The sequence below is a fragment of the Grammomys surdaster genome, unplaced genomic scaffold, assembly GCF_004785775.1.
Source record: "Grammomys surdaster isolate TR1022 unplaced genomic scaffold, NIH_TR_1.0 185, whole genome shotgun sequence".
Taxonomy (NCBI): Eukaryota; Metazoa; Chordata; class Mammalia; order Rodentia; family Muridae; genus Grammomys; species Grammomys surdaster.
The window spans coordinates 9,984,583-10,004,976 of NW_021604630.1; the positions used below are offsets into that span (position 1 = coordinate 9,984,583).

General features: G+C 46.2%; 1 protein-coding gene across 3 annotated transcripts in view; it reads right to left on the minus strand.

Moving 5' to 3' along the window:
- Positions 1–19,899, minus strand: part of Rbpms (RNA binding protein, mRNA processing factor) — a 159,052-nt gene extending 139,153 nt beyond the window's left edge. For 2 of the 3 annotated variants that reach the window (XM_028768157.1, XM_028768156.1), the window contains exon 1: positions 19,525–19,899. In XM_028768157.1, the coding sequence (XP_028623990.1) occupies positions 19,525–19,590 (66 nt within the window). In that variant the 5' untranslated portion in view covers positions 19,591–19,899. The remainder of the gene's footprint in view (positions 1–19,524) is intronic. The other variant, XR_003711479.1, reaches the window with a different exon arrangement.
- Between the last annotated feature and the right edge of the window lie 495 nt (positions 19,900–20,394).

Consider the following 20,394-nt stretch of genomic DNA (forward strand, 5'->3'; position numbering starts at 1 on the left):
AATTCCTTACGGGACTATGAAACTCTCAGACTCTGCCTCTTTAAATCTTCACCCTGACCCCGCTGATCTCAAAGCCCATCCTACGTGCATTCCTCAGTGCTGTCCACTTATATCCCATCTCCACCGTCACGATCCTGTCTCTTCACGTGTTCACTGGGGTCCTCCTAAACAGACAGGAATACTGTGCCTCTAACTATTTCTGCATGTCCCGGAAAGGCCAAGGCAATGCCAGGCTGTCGGCCTGTCTTCAGCAAATCCCACGCCTGCATCCCGGGGGAGTCATTCAGCCTCCCAAGTAATCAATGTTCCCTTAGCCATCTGTCAACCTGAATCAAGGAATTCAGGAAAAGAAGGCAGACACCGAGTTGCCAAAGAGCCTCCAGTTACTCCGAGAAAAGTGCCAGGATGCATAAAATTTCAGTTACCCCATGAACTCAATGGGAATTCCCACTCAAGTACTATTAAGGGTAGAAGATGCCAACGTGAAGTCAATTCCACCTCTTGTCACGGACGGGATGAGTCAAGACAGAGGTTTCCATTACATCCGCTCTCTCCCTAGACTCACACTCAAGACAACATGTGTGCTGGCTTTGTGGAAGTTGTGCTCCACAGAAATGTTCTGGGAACAATTAAGGAGGCCTGTGGGCTGGGGTTAATGATGACTGCCCTGCCCACACGGGAGGACTTGAGCTACACTCCTCAGGCCATGTTTGGCTCCTGGTATGCTGTGGGCATCTGTAAAACAGCCCTTCCTGGGAGGGCAACAACACCCTGACTGGCTTCGTAACATTTAGTGGCTTCGACACTGGGGCTCCAAGCTTCCTCTTGTCCTCACTGGGGGAAAGGCAGAAAGGGAATTTTCCTAAGTACATGTGAACTGTGACCAATCTCAGGAAGAGACATTGCTATTTAAATGTAAGCTCCTTCCAGGTGTCAAACTGACTGGCTGTGTTCATCAACTGCAGGTCAAACTGACCAGAAATATCTTCCAATGTCCTCACCCCAAGAGCAAACCAAACAAGTGACCAGAAAAAGATTCAGCCCATAGGCTCTGAGACGCACGTCCACACTGAGACGTCTATAAACCAGTAATGGTTTAAGTATGTCTCGGCAACACACCTGACAAACGCTGGAAGGGCTTCAAAAGACACAGTGAATGAGAGCCAGTGACGGGCACAACTTCAATCCCAGCACTCGGAGGCAGAGGCAAGCAGATCTCTGTGAATTCAGGGCCAGCCTAGTCTACATGGAGTTCCGGAACAGTCAGGGCTATGAAGACAGAATCTGACTCATAAAAGGGGGAGGAAGGAACAAAAGAATGAAGAAGGAAAGAAAGGCTCAGACCCAGGTTTAATTTCCAGCACCCACAAAGCAGCTTACAACTATCTTTAACTCCAAGTCTGGAGGATGCTCTGGCTTTTGGCCTTTCAGGATGCCAGGCACACACGTGGCACACAGCATCAGCAGAGATGAGCAGGCATATCAAGTACCTCATCACAGAACTAACACTTCTCATTGTGTCCCCCAGAAACCATCTGCTAAGGGGCTAACTGTGGTGGTACCTACTACTGTATTAGGTGTGTACAGGCAAAGCTTTGAGGGGGGGTAGAAAAGTCACAGTGCATCACAGCTAGCTGCTGCACATCAGTCATGGGCATGGCAGATTGACATTGAGTCACAGAGCACAACGTGACAAACTATGAAGAGGTATTCTATATTATCCTTAAGTTTCAGGGGCAGGGGATACAGGAAAATAGGCCTTTGGCAGGCGTACTCAGTTCAGTGTTTCAACAGAAAGGTTGGCAATAAACATCAATTGTCTTTAAAAGAATTCATGCTCTTTGCCCCAGAAACTCCATTTCTAAAGACTTCAAGGTAAGGAACCCACTTAAGAGTATACACACAATTTTAACTAGGAGGATATGCAGGCAAATTCATGCTAGGACACAGAATGAAGAATCTTAAATGTTGTGACATAACTGTCTCTGCTGGGTTTGAAATCACGTGTCACGCTGTACAAGAAGCCCCTCAACACCCAAGTTGCAGGCCGGGGAGATGAGATCTGGGTAATAAGAGCAGAAGAAAGCCGAGACCCTAAAATCCAGGGAAGAGCCCCCTGGCCACAGGCAGACTTAAATCTCCCAGAGAGCAAGTAACTCCTTGTACATGGGATGACAGTGGCCCTCTCTCATTCCTTTAAACATCCAGATTCTCCTCGCTGACATCTTTTGCCACCTACAGCTAGAATGAAGGGTCATCTTAGAGCCTGTCGTCCATTGTAACAAATATGTCTCTACTACACGCGCACACGTTAAATGGAAAGCAAAAATCAAAACAATCAGATTTCATTGGTCAAAAATGTATGTATCTGAGAAGGAGTCGTGGGGGCTGGAGAGATGGCTCAGCGGTTAAGAGCACTGGCTGCTCGTCCAGAAGTACTGAGTTCAATTCCCAGCAACCACAGGGTGGCTGACAACCATCTGTAATGGGATCTGGTGCCCTCTTCTGGTGTGTCTGAAGACAGCTACAGTGTACTCACATTCATAAAACAAATAAGTAGATCTTTAAAAATATATATGCATAGACAAACCGGTGGTATTCTGTCTCTCTTCCCCTCGGACTGGGTCTCAGTAAATAGACCAGGCTGGCCTCAAATTCCCCACCTTCCTGCCTCCGTTTCCAGAGTGCTGCATAAGCCTACGCTTCCAGGCACAATCTGTGAATTTCCTTTTCTTCCTCCCTTCTCCTACGTGTTCTGATGAGGTAGAAAATACAGAAGACTGTATCTGCCAATAAGAGAAAAATATTTCAAAGTCAAAGTCCCATTAGATGAGTGACTGACTTCTGAGTCTTAATATTGTCAATCCTGCCGGGCAGTTGTGGTCCATCCCTTTAATCCCAGAGCTTGGGAGGCAGAGGCAGGTGGATTTCTGAGTTCGAGGCCAGCCTGGTCTACAAAGTGAGTTCCAGGACAGCCAGGGCTACACAGAGAAACCCTGTCTCGAAACAAACAAACAAACAAACAAACAAAAATATTGTCAATCCTGATTATCAGATAAATTATATAGCAAAAATAACCACAGAAGCTTTACAGTCTCGCTCACCTGTAGAAGTAATTCCTATAAATTCTTATTATACAATGACCAAAAGAAGAGGGGCAGGGGTATCCTACCCTAAGAGTATAGGAAAAGAGGAACAACCTCAGGGCTCTCCCCTTAACCCAAGAGAAATACCCTAGATTGTAAGGCAGAATGGACTTGGGTATGCAGGTTCAGAGAATATTTACAGCAGGCTCTTGGGGGGGGGACGAACAATTTCAATCCAGCAAGTGCAATTAATGCTTGTTAAGTCAGTAAAGACTCCAAGCCAGCACCAGACTGACTGGAGAACCTGAGTCAAATCTCACCTCAGCCTTTCCCTGTCTGTGGAGAGAGTGCTCTTCAGCCTTTCCCTGTGTGTGGAGAGAGTGCTCTTCAGCCTTTCCCTGTCTGTGGAGAGAGTGCTCTTCAGCCTCTCCCTGTCTGTGGAGAGAGTGCTCTTCAGCCTCTCCCTGTCTGTGGAGAGAGTGCTCTTCAGCCTTTCCCTGTCTGTGGAGAGAGTGCTCTTCAGCCTTTCCCTGTCTGTGGAGAGAGTGCTCCTCGACCTTTCCCTGTCTGTGGAGAGAGTGCTCTTCAGCCTTTCCCTGTCTGTGGAGAGAGTGTTCTTCAGCCTTTCCCTGTCTGTGGAGAGAGTGCTCCTCGGCCTTTCCCTATCTGTGGAGAGAGTGCTCTTCAGCCTTTCCCTGTGTGTGGAGAGTGCTCCTCGGCCTTTCCCTGTCTGTGGAGAATGCTCCTTGGCCTTTCCCTGTCTGTGCTTTTACTTACATCAAGGTCAACAGATGACTCAGCCCTATCCAATGGTGATCCATGGGGTTACAAAAGGCCCAGGCAACCTTTGCCTTGCCTAGATTTCTACAGCTGTAATAGAACACCAGCCCAGAAACAACTTGGGGAGCAAAGGGTTAGAGTACAGCTTTAGTCAGGAAGGAAGTTGGTCAGGGCTGAAATTCAGGTAGAACCCTGGAGGCAGGCTGATTACTGACTTGTCTCCCATCCCCCATCCCTCCCCTCCCCCTTTTCAGTCTTTCTTATACCACCCAGGACCACTTGTTGGGGTTGGGGGTGGGGGTGGGGCACTGTCCCCAGTGATCCAGGCCCTCCCACATCAACCATTAATCAGGACAGTCTGATAGAGGTTCTTCTTCCCAGCTAATCTAGGTTGTGACAAGGTGGGGGGTTAAAATATTATGGACGAGAGCTTCAGGTGTAGCTCAGTGATCAAGCACACCAAAACCAAACAGGAACAAACCCCAACTTCTATGCCAAAATCAGAGGATCGCAGTGTATCCTCAAGCCGTATACCCTTTAACTCTTCCTCCCTTTAAAAACTTTTCTTCTTAAGATTCACCATCAGCCAGGTGGTGCATGAGGACTAAATGGTAACAGACACGCTTCTGTTTGGATCCAATGGAGCACCCCAAAATGGCAGTGCTGCTCTCGCCGTCATAAACTTTAAGGCTCTGGCCCAGTAAACTGAAGAAGAATTGTTACCAGGCAAGCAACCCTAAAGGTGGGCTTTTGTTCACCAGGAAACTCCGCCCTTCACCCACCCCAAAGGTGAAGCACCCTTGCCAAAGGCATCTAGTTCTGCATCAATCTGAACAGCTCATCGAAGGTGCTGGCCCTGTGAACTCACGTAAAATCTGCTGGCTTCTCCACCATCGTCCTCGTCCCTCTGCCCCTCCCCCCAGTCTTGCCAGTTTGATCTGCAATAAACTTTTCTTTCTACCCATACAGTGATCTGGTTTGCCGGTTTCGCTGTGTCCTCACTTACAACCTGCCCTACTTAACAGTTTTTAAAATGTACTAAAGGCCTGGGTGCTGAGTTTCAGACCCCAACATGCGATGAGATGCTTACTGGGCTTCTAGGTTCTCCCAGCATCCTTCAGTCCCTACCAGTTACAGGGCGTGGCTGGCAATGCCCCGCCCCTCTACCCTGAACTTTCCAGCCCTGGGGTTGGGCTTCCTCTCCCCTTCCAGACTTTTGGGCGGGTATCCACCCCCACTCCCACTCTGTCCCTCCCCATCCCCCACTGCCTCCAGCCTTTTCTGTCTCCCAATCGGACGTGAACTTCTCTGACCTCATGCGACCTCACGAGATCAGTGAACCCTCCCTTTAGGTACTTTTTTTTTTTTATTATTTTTTTTCCTTTAGGAACTTTTAATTCGGCTTGAATTGGCTATTTTGTTGGTGGAGAAAACCTATCGCGGGGGTTACAGGTTGGTGGGAATGACACCTGCTTTTTTATTCAATCCCTCACACAACATTAAACAAACAGGGAACAGGAAAGACGGGCATCGTGCATTCCTTTGATTCTAGCACCAGAAGACAGAGTCGGGCAGATCTCTGTGAATTCAAGGCCAGCCTGGTCTACAAAACAAGTCCCAGGGCAGGGTTAACACAGGGAAACCCAGTCTCAAGGAAGGAAAAAACAAACAAACAAAAAAAGGAACAATAAGAAAATGACAGAAATATCAATATTTCAGACACTGGGTTTTTCAGTAAAAATAACTTTCCCCTATAAACTGAATTTCCAATGCCTGGGTTCTTTTAACAGCACAGGACTGGGGCTCACATCTGAAATACAGAGCTTCTTCTCAGCACATTTAGCATACAAATAAAACCCTTTAGAATCGGGAAGCGAAAGGCTGCTTTACTCTTATCTCTGCACTTAGGGTGCTGTTAACTGTTGGATGCCAGGGAGTTTACTCCACCCCAACCCTCCACCCCCACACACAGGCTGTGCACAAACATTTATCAGCTTGCCTTCTGGATGAAGCCCTTAAAAAGGAAACAAAGAACTCTAAAAATGTCCTTTACAAAGATGTTTGTCCTTTTCAGCTGAAAACTAAGAAAACCACAAACCTACTTTCGGCCAAAAGAAAAAAAAAAGTGTGTTTCTGGTTATTAGTAAGATTTGTACTCCTTAAAAAAGATGTACTGCTGGAGAGATGGCTCGGGGGTTAAGAGCACTCACTGCTCTTCTAGAGGTCGGAGTTCAACTCCCAGCATCCACACTGTGGCTCACCACCCTCTACAATGCATACAATTCCCTCTTCTGGTATGTCTAAAGGAATCTACGCTGTAGTCCTATACATAAAATGAATGTTTTTTTTTTTTTAAAAAAAAAAAGGATGTACTGGGAAGTTTATTATTGCAAGTCAGCAAAAAAAAAAAAAAAAAATTGTAATGGAAAAAAAAATCCTGATAAACCTAACCACTTAGTACTATAAATCCAGAACCCCACTGTACAGATTCTGATATACTGGTCACTTTGAAGAAGAGAGGATAACAGTCAAACATAGCATGTCGACAGCTTATCACTGTATATCTAGTATATGAAATCCACTGATTAAAACTGTTTTGTTGCTGGCTTAAAGACTATCTACTAAACCGGACAGTGGTGGCGCACGCCTTTAATCCCAGCGCTAGGGAGGCAGAGGCAGGTGGATTTCTGAGTTCGAGGCCAGCCTGGTCTACAGAGTGAGTTCCAGGACAGCCAGGGCTATACAGAGAAACCCTGTCTGAAAAAGAAAGAAAGAAAGAAAGAAAGAGAGAGAGAGAGAGAGAGAGAGAGAAGGAAAGAAAGACTACTATAGACACATCCTACTGTGGGACAGCCAGTCTAGATAAAGAAAAAGATCTGCTTTTATTTATAAACAAACAAGGTCTCACTCTCTAACAAACCTCCTGCCTGCTGGGCTGTCTCCCGAGCCAGTAACACCCAACAAAATCTCTTTGCTCTGCATTCCCACCCTGATTACATGACAGCATTCTGATGGGTGCCATCTTTAAAGCAAAAGCTTGAAGCCAGAGTAAAATTTACATGGCCCCAGGTATACTTCTGGACATGAGGCAGCTGGCGCTTTTCTTTCTCCCTTGGGGTAAAAAAACCATGCCTTCCTAAAGGACTGCCAGGCCCCACTCTTAAGAGTTCTCAACAGTGGGTGCTGCTGGCACTAGACCCTAGAGTAGCCGTCCTCAGCCTGTGGGTGGAGACCCCTATGGGTGGGCATATCAGATATTTACATTACGACTCATAACAGTGACAAAAATCACAGTTACAAAGCAGCAATGAAATAATCTTATGGCTGGAGGTCACAACACAAGGGACTGTATTAAGAGCATTAAGAAGGTTGGGAACCTCTAGGGATTTATCAAAGGGACACCCCCAACCCCTCTTCCCTCACTGAGAAAAGCTCAAGCCCAGATAGCAAACTCTGGCTTTCCGAATAACCTCTTTCAAAGCACAAAAACTCAGGATGGGCCTTAAATAATCCTTTTGTTTACAGAGGGCCATTTCCTGCAGTCAGCTCACACCCACAGAGTCGCACCCGATTCCCTAGGAGAGCCAAAGACTTGCTCGGTAAAAAACAAAACTGAAACTACAGGAAAGCAAACCAGGTGTAAGAAACTCTTCTCTAACAAAAAGAAAACTCCAAAGAAGTCTACAGCTGCTCTGACTTCCCCTCTCCGAATTAAGATAATTTAACACATTAAAATCTCTGGGGTTTGTACTGAAAAGACTTGACGAGGGTTCTCCCCAAATAGCCCACCAGGGACATATTTTGGCATTCAGTGTCATGGCTGGGAAATGCAGAGTAGAGAGATGGAAATCACAATTCCTTCAACAGCAGCGCACGCCTGCACAGTCACTCCCTCTTAGTTAAGAAAGGGAGGCCTGCTTCCCAGAGCAGCTTAAGAGATTTGTCATGGGACCCACAGAGACACAGAAAATGGGATAACAAACTGAAGGGTACTGACAGGCTGGCCAAGAACTCAGACTTCTGTAAGAATACCTTTGGCTCTGACATTAATTAGACAATGGGTGACGAAGGCCTGACCAACCCACCCAACCCAGGTCAGGATGCGTTCTCCTGCCTCATTTATCTGCTCATTAACAGACAATGGCAGTAAATGACAAGGGACATTTCTTTAGTCCTGTAATGCCGTCCGTTCTGCTTCACAATGAGAAGCAAAAATAAAACAAAAAATAACTCCCAAGTTTATAAAGACAAGTGGGCATGGCCTGAGGCAGCTCCCAAAGGGTTCCTTCACGGTGGGACCCAGGTCCTTAAAGTCTGATATAGCACCGGAACGACCCTGAACTTATACATCTTTGTAGGAAAGGAAAAAAAACCACACACACACACACACACACACACACACACACACACACACACGAGGAAGCTAACGGAGCTTGAGGCTAGACCAGGCCAGAGACACAGAAGTGGTGAGCCTCATTCCCAGTCAACCGTTTATAGGTTATAAACATTTAGCCAGAGTCACACCTGCCAAAGTTTACCTGACCCTCTGCAGGCCACAGTTAATTTATTCCAGCCATGCCTGCATTTCTGTTCCGGTGTGGCTTTGTTTAACTGGACAAAAGGGAAGAAATCCTTTTTGTGTGCAAAAGGACTGCCTGCCTCAAGGGATCAGTTGTCCGTCTTTCTCTATCATCCAAACAAAATTTTACTCAAAGGGTGTGAAATGATACCAAGGTTTCTGTTGTAATTTAAGGGGAGGGGAATCAGAAATATATTCACCTCAAAGACAGAAACAATTAAAACTTAATCTGAGCCGGTGTGGTTACTCAGGCCTTGAATCCCAGCAACTCAGAAGGTAGGCAAGCGGATCTCTGTGAGTTCAAGGTTAGCCTGTTCTACATATCAAGTTTCAGGACACCCAGAGCTACACACATAATAGACACTGCCAAAAAAAGAAAAAAAAAAAGAAAAAGAAAAATAAAATGTAATCTGGAAATGGCTGAGGTTTTGACTGTGTGACACATTATAGATGTCAGTCTTTGAAAGGCAAGTTTGTGTGCTTTTCACAACAACGTATCGGGAAGTTCTGGAGTTCTAGGCTCTGGGGAAGACGGGTTTGTTTTGCTTTTTGTTTGTTTGAAGAAATATTGGGGCTGGAGAGATGGCTCAGAGGTTAAGAACACTGGCTACGTGTTCCAAGGATCCTGAGTTCAATTCCCAGCAACCACATGGAGGCTCACAACCATCTGTAATGGGATCTGAAGCCCTCTTCTGGTGTGCAAGTGTACATGCAGCCAGAGCTCTGTATACATAATAAATCTTTAAAAAAGAAGTATTAAATAACACAGGAAATTTCTGCTGCCAGAGTCCCTGAGGTACATGGCCAGCAAGTGCAACAGGCACACAGGCCGTGTAGAACTTAAGACTAAGGTGAATGACAAGGTCAGGACTAATCTGTGACATACAAAATGACTGACACAAAAGGTCCCGAGGCAGGAACAAATATGGCAAATGGGACCCAAGAAGGACCCAAGCTACTAAAGCATCATAAATGAAGCGGGGATTCCCAGCAAGTGGGTCAGGAACCAGCCTCATGAACCTCTGTACCACTGGACAGTTTTAGGTTCCTACCCACCAGATGTAAAACCTCAAAACCAATTCATTTCTCAGCACCCTTCGGTGTTCTTAACCCTTTGTTAAAGAGTAATGTTGAATGCTGACCAGGTGGAGACCGGGAACAGAACATTGGCACATACACACACACACACACACACACACTCTCTCTCTCTCTCTCTCTCACACACACACACACACACACACACACACACACTCACAAAATCCAGCTGTCATTTCATCTGGTGGGGGGATAGGTCAAGGACAGACTTGACTACATAGTGAGTTCAAGGCCATCCTAGTCCATTAAGAGCCCTAACGTCTTAAAAGAGGGAGTGGGGCACAGTGGATTAGCATCTACTTTGGGCTAGGTACATAAACGTTAACCAACTAGCATGGCAAACCACAAGTCCTTTTTTTAATTTCGTAAATTTTGTTTTTTGTTTTGTTTTTCGAGATAGGGTTTCTCTGTGTAGCCCTGGCTGTCCTGGAACTCACTCTGTAGACCAGGTTGGCCTCGAACTCAGAAATCTGCCTGCCTCTGCCTCCTAAGTGCTGGGATTAAAGGCATGCGCCACCACTGCCCGGCTGTAAATTTTTTTAAAAAGCTATGTAACCCTGGTTATCCTTCAACTTGCTCTGTAGAACAGACTGGCCTCAAACTCACAGAAATCTGCCTTCCTCTGCCTCCCTGGTGCTAGATTTAAAGGCTTGTACCATCACTGCCCGGCTATCTCCACTTCATTATATTAACACTGGGAAAAAAACCCTAAGAAGAGCATGACTCTGGCGGTCACTACTGGAAAAGCACAAATGGAGAGGGCTAACAGAGAACCAAGACTGGTCCCTAATTACCCAGCATCCAAGGGCAGTTAAGGGGGGCAGGGAGGGTCCTCTCTAGCTCTCCCATCACTTGAACTTCTCAGAGCTTTCGAGAAGGATACTACATTCAAAAACAGATAGAGGCCTTTTGGAACCTCACGCCTCCTAAGTCCTGCAAATCGAACATGCTGGGTAAGGTAATTACACCTCTGTAGCACTTCCCCTCGGAGCACAAAGGGAATTCTGCTACTTCAGTAATAAGATCGCACTTTGTGAGCTTGTCCTCCCTCGTCCCCAGCGGCCTCAGGTATGCAGCCTAGAGGTGGCAAAGAGGAATTTTCACAAAATGAGATCCTGGGGAGTCAAGAAGAAGAAGAAAATCATCTGTAGGATTTCTCCTGGGATCGTACTGGCCCCTGGCCAGCATTGTCTACCTGGCGACACAGGAATCTGAGGAATCAGATGACCTTCTCGTCATTTACATTCACTCCTGTAAAGTAAGGGGCTAACTGAACGTGGAGATGTTTGGTACCCGGCTAATTCTGAGACGCTCAGATTTCTCCTACCTTTGCAAAATCCCGAGTGCTGACAGGATTAAACTAGGCTGCCTAAGCATTTCTTTTGCCTTTTAAATTGGTGCAACAATACAGGTCGAAATCCTGGCCTCTCTTCCTGGTGTGTCCCCCATTTGGTCCTGCCAGTTCCTTCTCTTCTTTTCTGTTCATTAACATGGATCTTAAAGGCTTGCAGCGAGGTTGGACCTTGCTAGAAATCAGCTCCATGTTGTGACTGTTTTCTTTCCTTCCCAGGATTTAGCAGGGTACCAAACAAGACAGCAAACTTGCAGGAAAGTCAGTAATGAAAATACTGACCCATAGGACATATGGCCTTGGGCAGCCCATGGCTCAGTTTTTTTTTTTTTTTAACCTTCGATAAAAAGAAAAAGAAAAACTTTGGGTTCTGTTGATATATTGAAAGCTTGGCCTTAAACAAAAAAAAACTGCAATTATGGGTGGTGATGATAATATTTTGGGAAAAGAGAAATTTTCCTCGGTTTTTGAAAAAAAAAAAAAAAAAACCCATGAGAAATACTATATATACCTAGATATTTCTGACTTCTGCCCCTCCACCCCCAGCTGATAAAGATAGCAAATACTATTATAACCAGGCAGTTTCTAAGAAATAACCCTTTATGTATTAAAATTAGTCTTTTTCCCTGAGAACTTTCCCTTGTCCCCAGAAGCCTTTTCTCCTTGCTTTTCGTCATAAGGTTTCCCAGGGATCAGAATTCCATTTTCTGGACACTCATTCACATGACCCACATTTTCATTACCAGTAGCTACATGTAAACTGTTCTGAAAAAAAAAAAAAAAAAAAACTTATTTTAACATCTGGCCTATCCTGTGCACCCCAAACCCAGCACCGTCACTCCTCACTGGCCAGCCTAGTTTGTACTTCTACAAAACACCATTTATCTGGTCACCCAAAGGAGAACCCCTCCATGACACACTTGGATTCAGCCGGGACCTTGCTGACCCTTCTGAAGCTGGCTGTGTTGTGTGTCCTGTGCACTGGAACAAGATGCTGCAGAGGACAGGGGCCCCACTTCCTAAGCTCAGAGAGCAACTGCCTCATCCATCACAGAGAGAGCTGGCCAACGCTCTCCTCTAAACATGCTCCTCCTTTTCTTTCTGGCTTTCCTTGCTGCTCCCCAGAAGGAGCCTTGAATATCCACACAGAACCCCTGCCTGTCATCTTTCCCTGCCAACCTCAATCTTCCTCACGGATCAAACTCTTCAGAGTCAGATGAATCGCTGACTCTTCCCATTCTTTGGCGAAGCTCCACCACCTCCTCAAGAGTAGGCTTGCTTCTGGTTCAAGCCACCTCAACCTTATTAAACCTGTTGATTTGTGCCTGTCTGCTCCTCCACGAAACTGAGCAACTGTGCCAGGCAGGTAGCGCACATCTTCCACGCCAGGACTAGGGAGGCAGAGGCAGGTGGATCTCCGAGCGAGTTCCAGGACAGCCAGTGCTACACAGAGAAACCCTGTCTCAGAAAAAATAAATAAATAAATAAATAAATAAAAACACACAAAGGAACAACCCAAAAAGGAGGAAGCCTCTCCTGGATCCTAGCGTTCCTCCAGGGTCTACACCTGAAGACCCTAGTCAGTTGGCCACCGTCACAGTCACACTGCCTCAGTTGCCCACCCATAAAACAGCAAAACACCTGTGTTAGCTGGACTTATCCAGATACACCTGAGGAAGATTGAGATTGCAGCGGAAAGATGACAGGCAGGGGTTCTGTGTGGATATTCAAGGCTCCTTCTGGGAGCAGCAAGAAAAGCCAGAAAGAAAAAGAGGAGCGTGTTTAGAGAGAACGAGAGAGAGAGAGAGAGAGAGAGAGAGAGAGAGAGAGAGAGAGAGAGAGAGAGGAGCATTGGCCAGCACTCAGGTTAACACAGGAGAGGACACTGGGTGCCAAGACAGACGGGACTAAATAGTCTCAAACACACAGACATGAAGGAAAAACAAACAAAACCCTACATTAGCTTCTGAGGATTAAAAAAAAAAAAAGTTATAAGTGGCCCAGTGTTTAACCTGTAATAGAGCATACAGAAGAAACTAAGCAAGAGCCGGGCGGTGGTGGCGCACACCTTTAATCGCAGCACTTGGGAGGCGGAGGCAGGCGATTTCTGAGTTCGAGGCCAACATGGTCTACAGAGTGAGTTCCAGGACAGCCAGGGCTACACAGAGAAACCCTATCTCGAAAAACAAAACAAAACAAAACAAAACAAACAAACAAAATCCTAAGCAAGAACTAAGTGACTGGTCAGGCAGAGTGGTTTATGCTTTAATCTCAACACTGAGGAGACAGAGGTTGGTACCCAGCCTGATCTCCACAACAAATTCCAAGGCAGCCAAGGCTACCACCACAATGAGACATCCTGTTTCTCTACATAAACATTAGTGATTAATATTTCTGAAATTTTCATAGGCTAGATGATCCCGATAGTTCTGCTCTGCCAACCGAGGCAACTTTATTCTCCTAAACTCAAGCATTATGTCCTTCAGTCAGCTTCAAGTTCCAGGTTACACCAAGAAGCACCCCTCAACACCTCCTCCGATACATACGCATGCATACATACACAAACACACACACACACACACACACACACGCTGCATTGAGGTTGCTTAAAGTATTTTCCTGGTGCGCATTAGAGATAGAGATGTGAATGGGCAAAGTTATACCCAAGTTATCCCTCATAGGAGCCCATCTTCATCAGGGTCTGTCACAGGCAGGCTCTTATTAGCAGGGCCATCAATTTAAAGGCCTGGTTTTCCCCAGGCTCCCAACCACTGAAGTATGCATCCACTTTTGCTCCAACTATTGAGGTCCATTCTTCTCATTCCTTCCTAAGGTCCCCCCCCCCCCAAAACAAGCACTGTTCAAGAGGAACACTGAGGGTCCCTTTCCACTGCTCTTAGGTAGACACTAAGGTGCCAAATGAAACTGAACACAAACATTCCAAAGTGCCTGTCACACAGAGCAGGCTAGGGGGATGTGGAGGGGTGGGGAGACACGACTCCCTGCTCTTCCACCTAGCTGAGGCTTCTGAAAGCCCCTGACCAGAAGGTCAAACACGGGTTCCCCAGGAGAACCAAATACTATTGGTCAGAACCCAGTAGTTCTATGGGCTGATCAAGTCCATCCGATGAATTCGCCTGAACCATCAAGTACTACAGGTGAGAAAGAGCATTTTCTAGTACGTGGGCTCATCACTTTTTGAAACCGCTAATAGGAAAAGGACTCTCGATATTAAAGCAGGTAGCTAGCTGGCTATGTTTCCAAATTCTACACCTATAAGGATTATACATGTGTGCATGCGTGTGTAGGGCAATGGGACTGGCGTGTGGAAGTGTGACTGTTATTAAGAGGACTACTGGGTGACATACATCCCTTCTGCAGAACTGTAGGACAGGCGGCGATGACCTAGGAGCTAAGCAGAGATGACAAAATTCTTGGGAAAATAATGCCTCCAGGAATGTGGGTGGCACAGAAACAGAGGCTACAACTTAAATCCTGCTCAACCTGGGCCAGAACAGGGAAAGAAGTAGGTTTGCAGAACACAGGGGCAGACTAGGCCAATCCCACTGTCGTGTGTAGATCAGAGCTGTGTGGAAGGATTTGGAATTGGGCTAGCATGGGACCCATCGCACAGCATCAGGTTGGATTGAGAAAGGATGTGAGAACGAACGTGGAGGGCAGCTGAAGATCACTAAAATGATTTGTGCTGATTAAGGGCCCTGAGAAACAGAACAGGCTTGAGTCCTGCCCAAGCCAGATTCGACCAACCTGATGGCGTTACCCCTACATGGATCAGAAAGGAAATTAAAAACTGCAAGGCATTGAGTCGTTTGTTCATACAACCATTATGGAAATGCAGGAGAAATTTCAGGATGGTCTGTATGTGACTCACCAATTACATTTTATTTCTATGTATAACTTTTTTAGAAGGGAGAAAAAGGGAAGATGGAAATAAGGTGGTTATAATATCAAAAAAATGAAAAAAAAAACTATTAAAACCTGAAAACTCCTGTTTGCAGAATAAAAACACAGACCTCAGGACATCTAGAGCCCACTGCCTATTCCCTAAAATTTTCCAGGAAGCAATACCCTGCCAGGACGCTGCCTTCAGGTTTTTAGCTTTCAGAGAGTCTATTATTAACATATATGTATATTATATACTCTAATACATATAGTGTGTATATATATGTATAACATATATATCCTACATGTACAAAAACAGTATGTAACAAATATATAGTTCTACAGAACATACCCTCTAAGGGCTACATAACACCCCCCCTATGAAGTTATATAATTTAGCAAATTCCCCTTTGTTAAACAGTTTCTGTGAACTTTCACAAACATAACTCCGCAATAATCAACCCTAGAAAGAGACCTTTAGTACATTATTTCCTCAGAGTAAATTCTTAACAATGCAGGCACTAAATCAAAGGGCCAGAAGGTATTTTGATGCCTCCTGCCAAAGCCCCTCAGAGCCAGGGCGCTAATTTTCATCAATGTTACCATGTTCCTGGTAACAATAAGTCTAGCAGAAAACAGGATCGTTCACAAACAGTCTGAGAAAGTGTCTCCAAAGAAGCCTGTATTTCAACCAAAGGATGGAGTCAGAGTGCAGAGAGTATGTACTGCAAGGACTCGCCAGATGATCAGAGAAACTGGAAAACCACTTTTGGCAAAGCAACCTAAAAATGCAAGCCATATTAGCAGTACTCTTGGGACACCGTCCCCAGATGATGTCACATTTCCATCCAAATCTCTGTTACCAAATCCTATTCCATGACTGAAACATATTTACTGTATTAGATTTGGTTTGCAACAATAGGTCAAATTGTACCAAACTCCCCTGGATCCTTCCAGAAGCCATGTCAAGTAACCTTAATGTCAAGTTACCACATCACTGACATTGCCTTTTCTCTATGCTAATTGTTTAAAAAAAAACAAAAAAACTTAACAACCTCAATGCTTTGGCAAAATACTAAACACTCTGAAAGACCTGAAGTAAAAATTGCATGACCCTCTTAAGATCTGACTTGACACCATTTCTGCCAAACACCTCAACCACTGTTGCTACGCTGCCATCTCTTGCTTCTCTTACTTAGACCTTATTACTGCCTTCCCAGAACTGAGATGTATTTTAAACTGCTTCAACGTAAGGTGATCCACCTAAAAAGTACCCAATGACATGAATGAATCTAAAATACAACCAAAATGACATCTTTATCTCATTCCCTGCCCCCCAAGACACTCACCAATAGGCCCCGTAAGACGCAAAGGATCAGTATGTTTGAATACATTAAAACTAATGATAGTTAATTACTACAAATTACGAGTTTACTAGTTACATACTTATTAAAATCTGCTTATACGATTGGAGACATTATAAGAACTAAAAAAAAAAAAGAAAAAAAAAAAAGGCTTTTGAGGCAGTATCTCACTCTGTTGCCCTGACTGGGATAGAACTTGCAAGCTACATAGACCAGACTAGCCTCAGACTCACATCGATCCACCTGGCTCTGCCTTACAAAATGAAGGCATCACCACACTCAACTAAAAACTTCTGTTTTAAAGCAGAGCCTTCCCATGTGTGAAGACTTGCTTCTGAACTTTCAATCTTCCTGCCAGAATTACTTTCTTGCTTTCTTAATTGTAAAAATAATGTAATAATCATCCAACGCTCTGCACATACAAACAAAGCCCTTGCAACTCTCAGGTCCCAGTAAGATTGACAACTGGTTGTCTTTGCAGAAAAACTTGCTAAACAGCAGACACACATAGCACACTAGAAAGCCAGATGTTTTATCTCTTACACAGCTGCAAAATCCTAAAATTACTCTCCTCTGTTTTAAGAGCTATATACAAAGCTGCACACTCTCAAAAACTTTTCAACCACAGAAAGACGTAGAAATTTTCCTAAATCCTAGATTTTTAAGTCGGCACAACTGTATCCCCGTGAGCACTGTCAGTGTCATTATTGTCACTAGAGGCTTCGTTTAACCCTAAGTTAGTTTAACATGCTGGGTGATAAGGAGAGCTGGTTCCAAATATAGAAAGGAAAAAGAAAGCCTTGAATTCTCCAATGGAGGAGAAAGTCTAAATCCACGGTGATCTATGTGACAAACTGTTTTCTCTTGCTCTGACAGTTGGACTCACTTTTCTAACTCAGTTCAGTGGCCACCAGAAATTACAAGCATATTTTCTTCTCTTGTCTTCCTGTATGTATATATGGGGTGTGTGTGTGTGTGTGTGTGTGTGTGTGTTCCGTTTACCAGAGTCCATTCCAAGGCTCTTCGATGTGTCGGAACAAATTGTGGATCCACTGGGTGGGCAGGGAATGGGTCCAGTGTTGTGGTTTTGTATAATGACAAGCACATTAACCGGACACACCAAATACTCTATTTATTTTACTTGTGGCTTTCAGGGCTATGGGGGGGAAAGGGGTAAGAATTTTTTAAAAAACCAAGTATACACAGACAACAAAGAATTATGATAAAATTACCTGGATCACTCAGACCAATTTTCTTTCCTTTCCTTGTACTTATTTCTATTATGCTAGCTAGCCAGTGTGATGACAAATGCCTTTAATCCCAGTACTCTTAGGCAGGAAGGCAATTTCAAAGCCTGACTGTGCAACCTGGAAGACCCTACTTATAAACAAAATGTATAAAATAGTGATAGAGTGTTTGCCTGCCTTGCCTATGGTCCTGGGTTCATTTCCTAGTACTGGAAAGAAAAAAGTCAAGTAATTAATGCTCACCTCTGACAGTGTCTGTATTTTATACACTCCCACCAGTACACAACCTAAGCTCTGAAATCTCCCTACTGGGTCTCACTTCTCAAATAACACCTGTTTAACTAGGAAAGTGTTAACATCTCCCAGAATCACATGCTGTTCCTACCTGACTGGGAACACAGGACAAGGCAAATAAGGCAGATGATTGCAGCAACCTGGCCTTTACGATCACCAGAGTAGCGGGCCTTAGCATTTTCAGCTAAGATGGATCAAGAGAAAACTGATTTGCCATAATTTTAAGTCAAGGGGGTATGGGACTTGGAAACAAATCTATTGTATTAAAACCTTGAAAACAAACAAACAAAAAACAAAAATCTATGGGGTTATCTTCCAAAATGATTTTGAAAGGACCAAACTTTGTTTTTGTTGTTCTTAAGAGCTCTTTTCCCAGTAATGACTTTTCTGAACCAGATAAAGGAAACAAAGACAGTTTCCTAGGATCCTACTTTTAGCAGAACTAAAGGTACTAGCTGATCATACATGAGTTACCTTGTGTAATTAAAACATGTTTAACGCCAGCAACTCCTTAAAAAGCAAACGGGTCTTTTTTTTTTTTTTTAATAAGTTTAACTGGTCAGGAAATAAACTGAAAAACGGCCGGAACTCGCAGCCAGCTTTGTTATAAAACAGCCTACACAAAACTTCCCAAAGCCCTATCTGCTGATAAATAGGTAACTTCTTTCAGGTGGCGAGGCAATGTTCAGCTCCTCCATTCATTTAGGGCGCACCACCTCACAACTGTGGTGACTAAGATCTATTTTGCATTTATTTGCATATGTTTGGATCTCTCCAGTCTTCCCCATTTAAACTGTTCCCAATTTTACCAGTGGATAGTTCACACCGGTCAGAGTTGGGTGGATGGATAAACTCTTTCCTAATGTTTGGTTTCACTCTCGGTATTTAAGTTTGCACAAGTGTCTCAATACCCTCACCATCCTAACTGCTTTAGAGTCTGTTCGGGTTGTTGTAAATTACCTGTGAGAACTCTTTTTACGTTATAGTGGGATGGGCAGTTCCTGCTAGTGCACACTCAATTCTGGAAGACCTTAGAAAAGATAATAAATACAATTTCCAGGACTCAGATAACCCACTCGCAGAAGCGAAGGCGAGGCAGGATATCACAAAACCGACAAAATTCACGAGTCCCATGAAAACACACACCGGTGTTTTCAATAAGAAACGCACCACAGCCGCAAAGTGTTTTTAATCATCATTCTGAGTGTGCCACATAAAATTGTGCCCCCCCCCAGAAAAACACCCTCCACGCACCTTTGCTTTGGTGAACCCAAAGCTTTCTTTTAGCCCTTGTTATTCTACTCCCCCCAACCCCCACACTCGACATCTCCCAGATTCGGCGGGGGTCTCCGACTCATCGGAGAAGAATGCGGCTGATGAGTTATCTATTAATCCAAAATGTCTCAGCTAAGAAGATATTTCACCCAGAACTTTTAACACCGAGAGGGAGGGAGGAGGGGAGGGGAGCTGGGGTCGGAAGTATCTTTTACCGAGAACTTTCCCAGAGTTTCTTCCTTCGCCATACCTCCCCTCCCTCCAACTTCCAGCTGCAAGACGCAGAACCCAAGTCCTGACCCTCCCTGGTCCCAATCATCTGAGGTCATCCGGGAGTCAGCTCTCGATTCCGCTTTCAACATCCCGGGCAGACAAAGCTGAGCATTCTACTTACAAAAGTCTCGGGAAAGTCCTCAAAACTTATGCAATAATGTGAGGCACGCGGACGCGCGGGGACCCAGCCCCGCGTCCTCGGGACGCGGCGTCCCGTGGTACCCACCCTACCCCCGGCCCGTGCGCCCCGCGCTCCCCAGCCAGTCCCCCTCAGTACCTCTTCCTCCTGAAGGTTGGCCTCGCTCGGGGTGTTCTCCTTCTCGGCTTTGCCGCCGCCGTTCATCTTCCCGGTCCTTCGTCGCCGCGCGGGGCTGGGGCGCGGGGCTGGAGGCGAGGGCGCGCTCGCCCGCTGCTACCTTCCCCGCGGGGCGGGCTGCGGGGCTGGAGCCGGGCAGCGCAGCGGAGAGCCGGGGCGGGCGGGGACCTCCGAGAGGCCGGGTGAGCCCCGGAGTCGGGACGCGGCCGAGGCGGAGGAGGCGAGGCGGCGGGCGCGGTTGGGACCGGAGCCGCCGAGGGCGCGCTGCTGGCAGGCTCTGGGCAGCGGGGCCGCACGCAGCGCGCTTTCTCTCGCCTTCTTCCCTTCTCTCCTCCCCTCCTCTCTCCTCCCCTCCCCTCCCCTCCCTCCCCTCCTCCCTCCGCCCTCCCTGGACGTGCGCGGCCGGCCGCAGCCCAGAGGGACGCGGCTCGGGACGGCGAAGCCCCCCGCGGGAGGAGGGGCGCGGGGCGGAGCGGTCGACCCCAGGGCTGGCCTGGGCTGGGAGGGGGTGTCACCGGGGTCACGAGGCCGCGGAGACCGCGGGAGGAAGATCGGGACCGCCCCCTCTCTCTTCAACCCCCCCCCCCACCTAGGGGTCCGGGCAGGCCAGGGGCGGTGGGCTTGGAGAGGGGACTCGGGGAGGGGGGGGCAACCCTTTTGGTGGGGGGGATGGCGCACGGACTGGAGCGCGCTACTTTTGTTTGCTTGCTTTTCACGACGGATGTGCACCCAAACCCACCCTCCTTGGCAGTACCCGCCGAGACTCGGTTCTTCCCGAGCTGAAAGGTGACGGACATGAGGGACAGCCCACCACCGAGCCCAGCGCTTGCA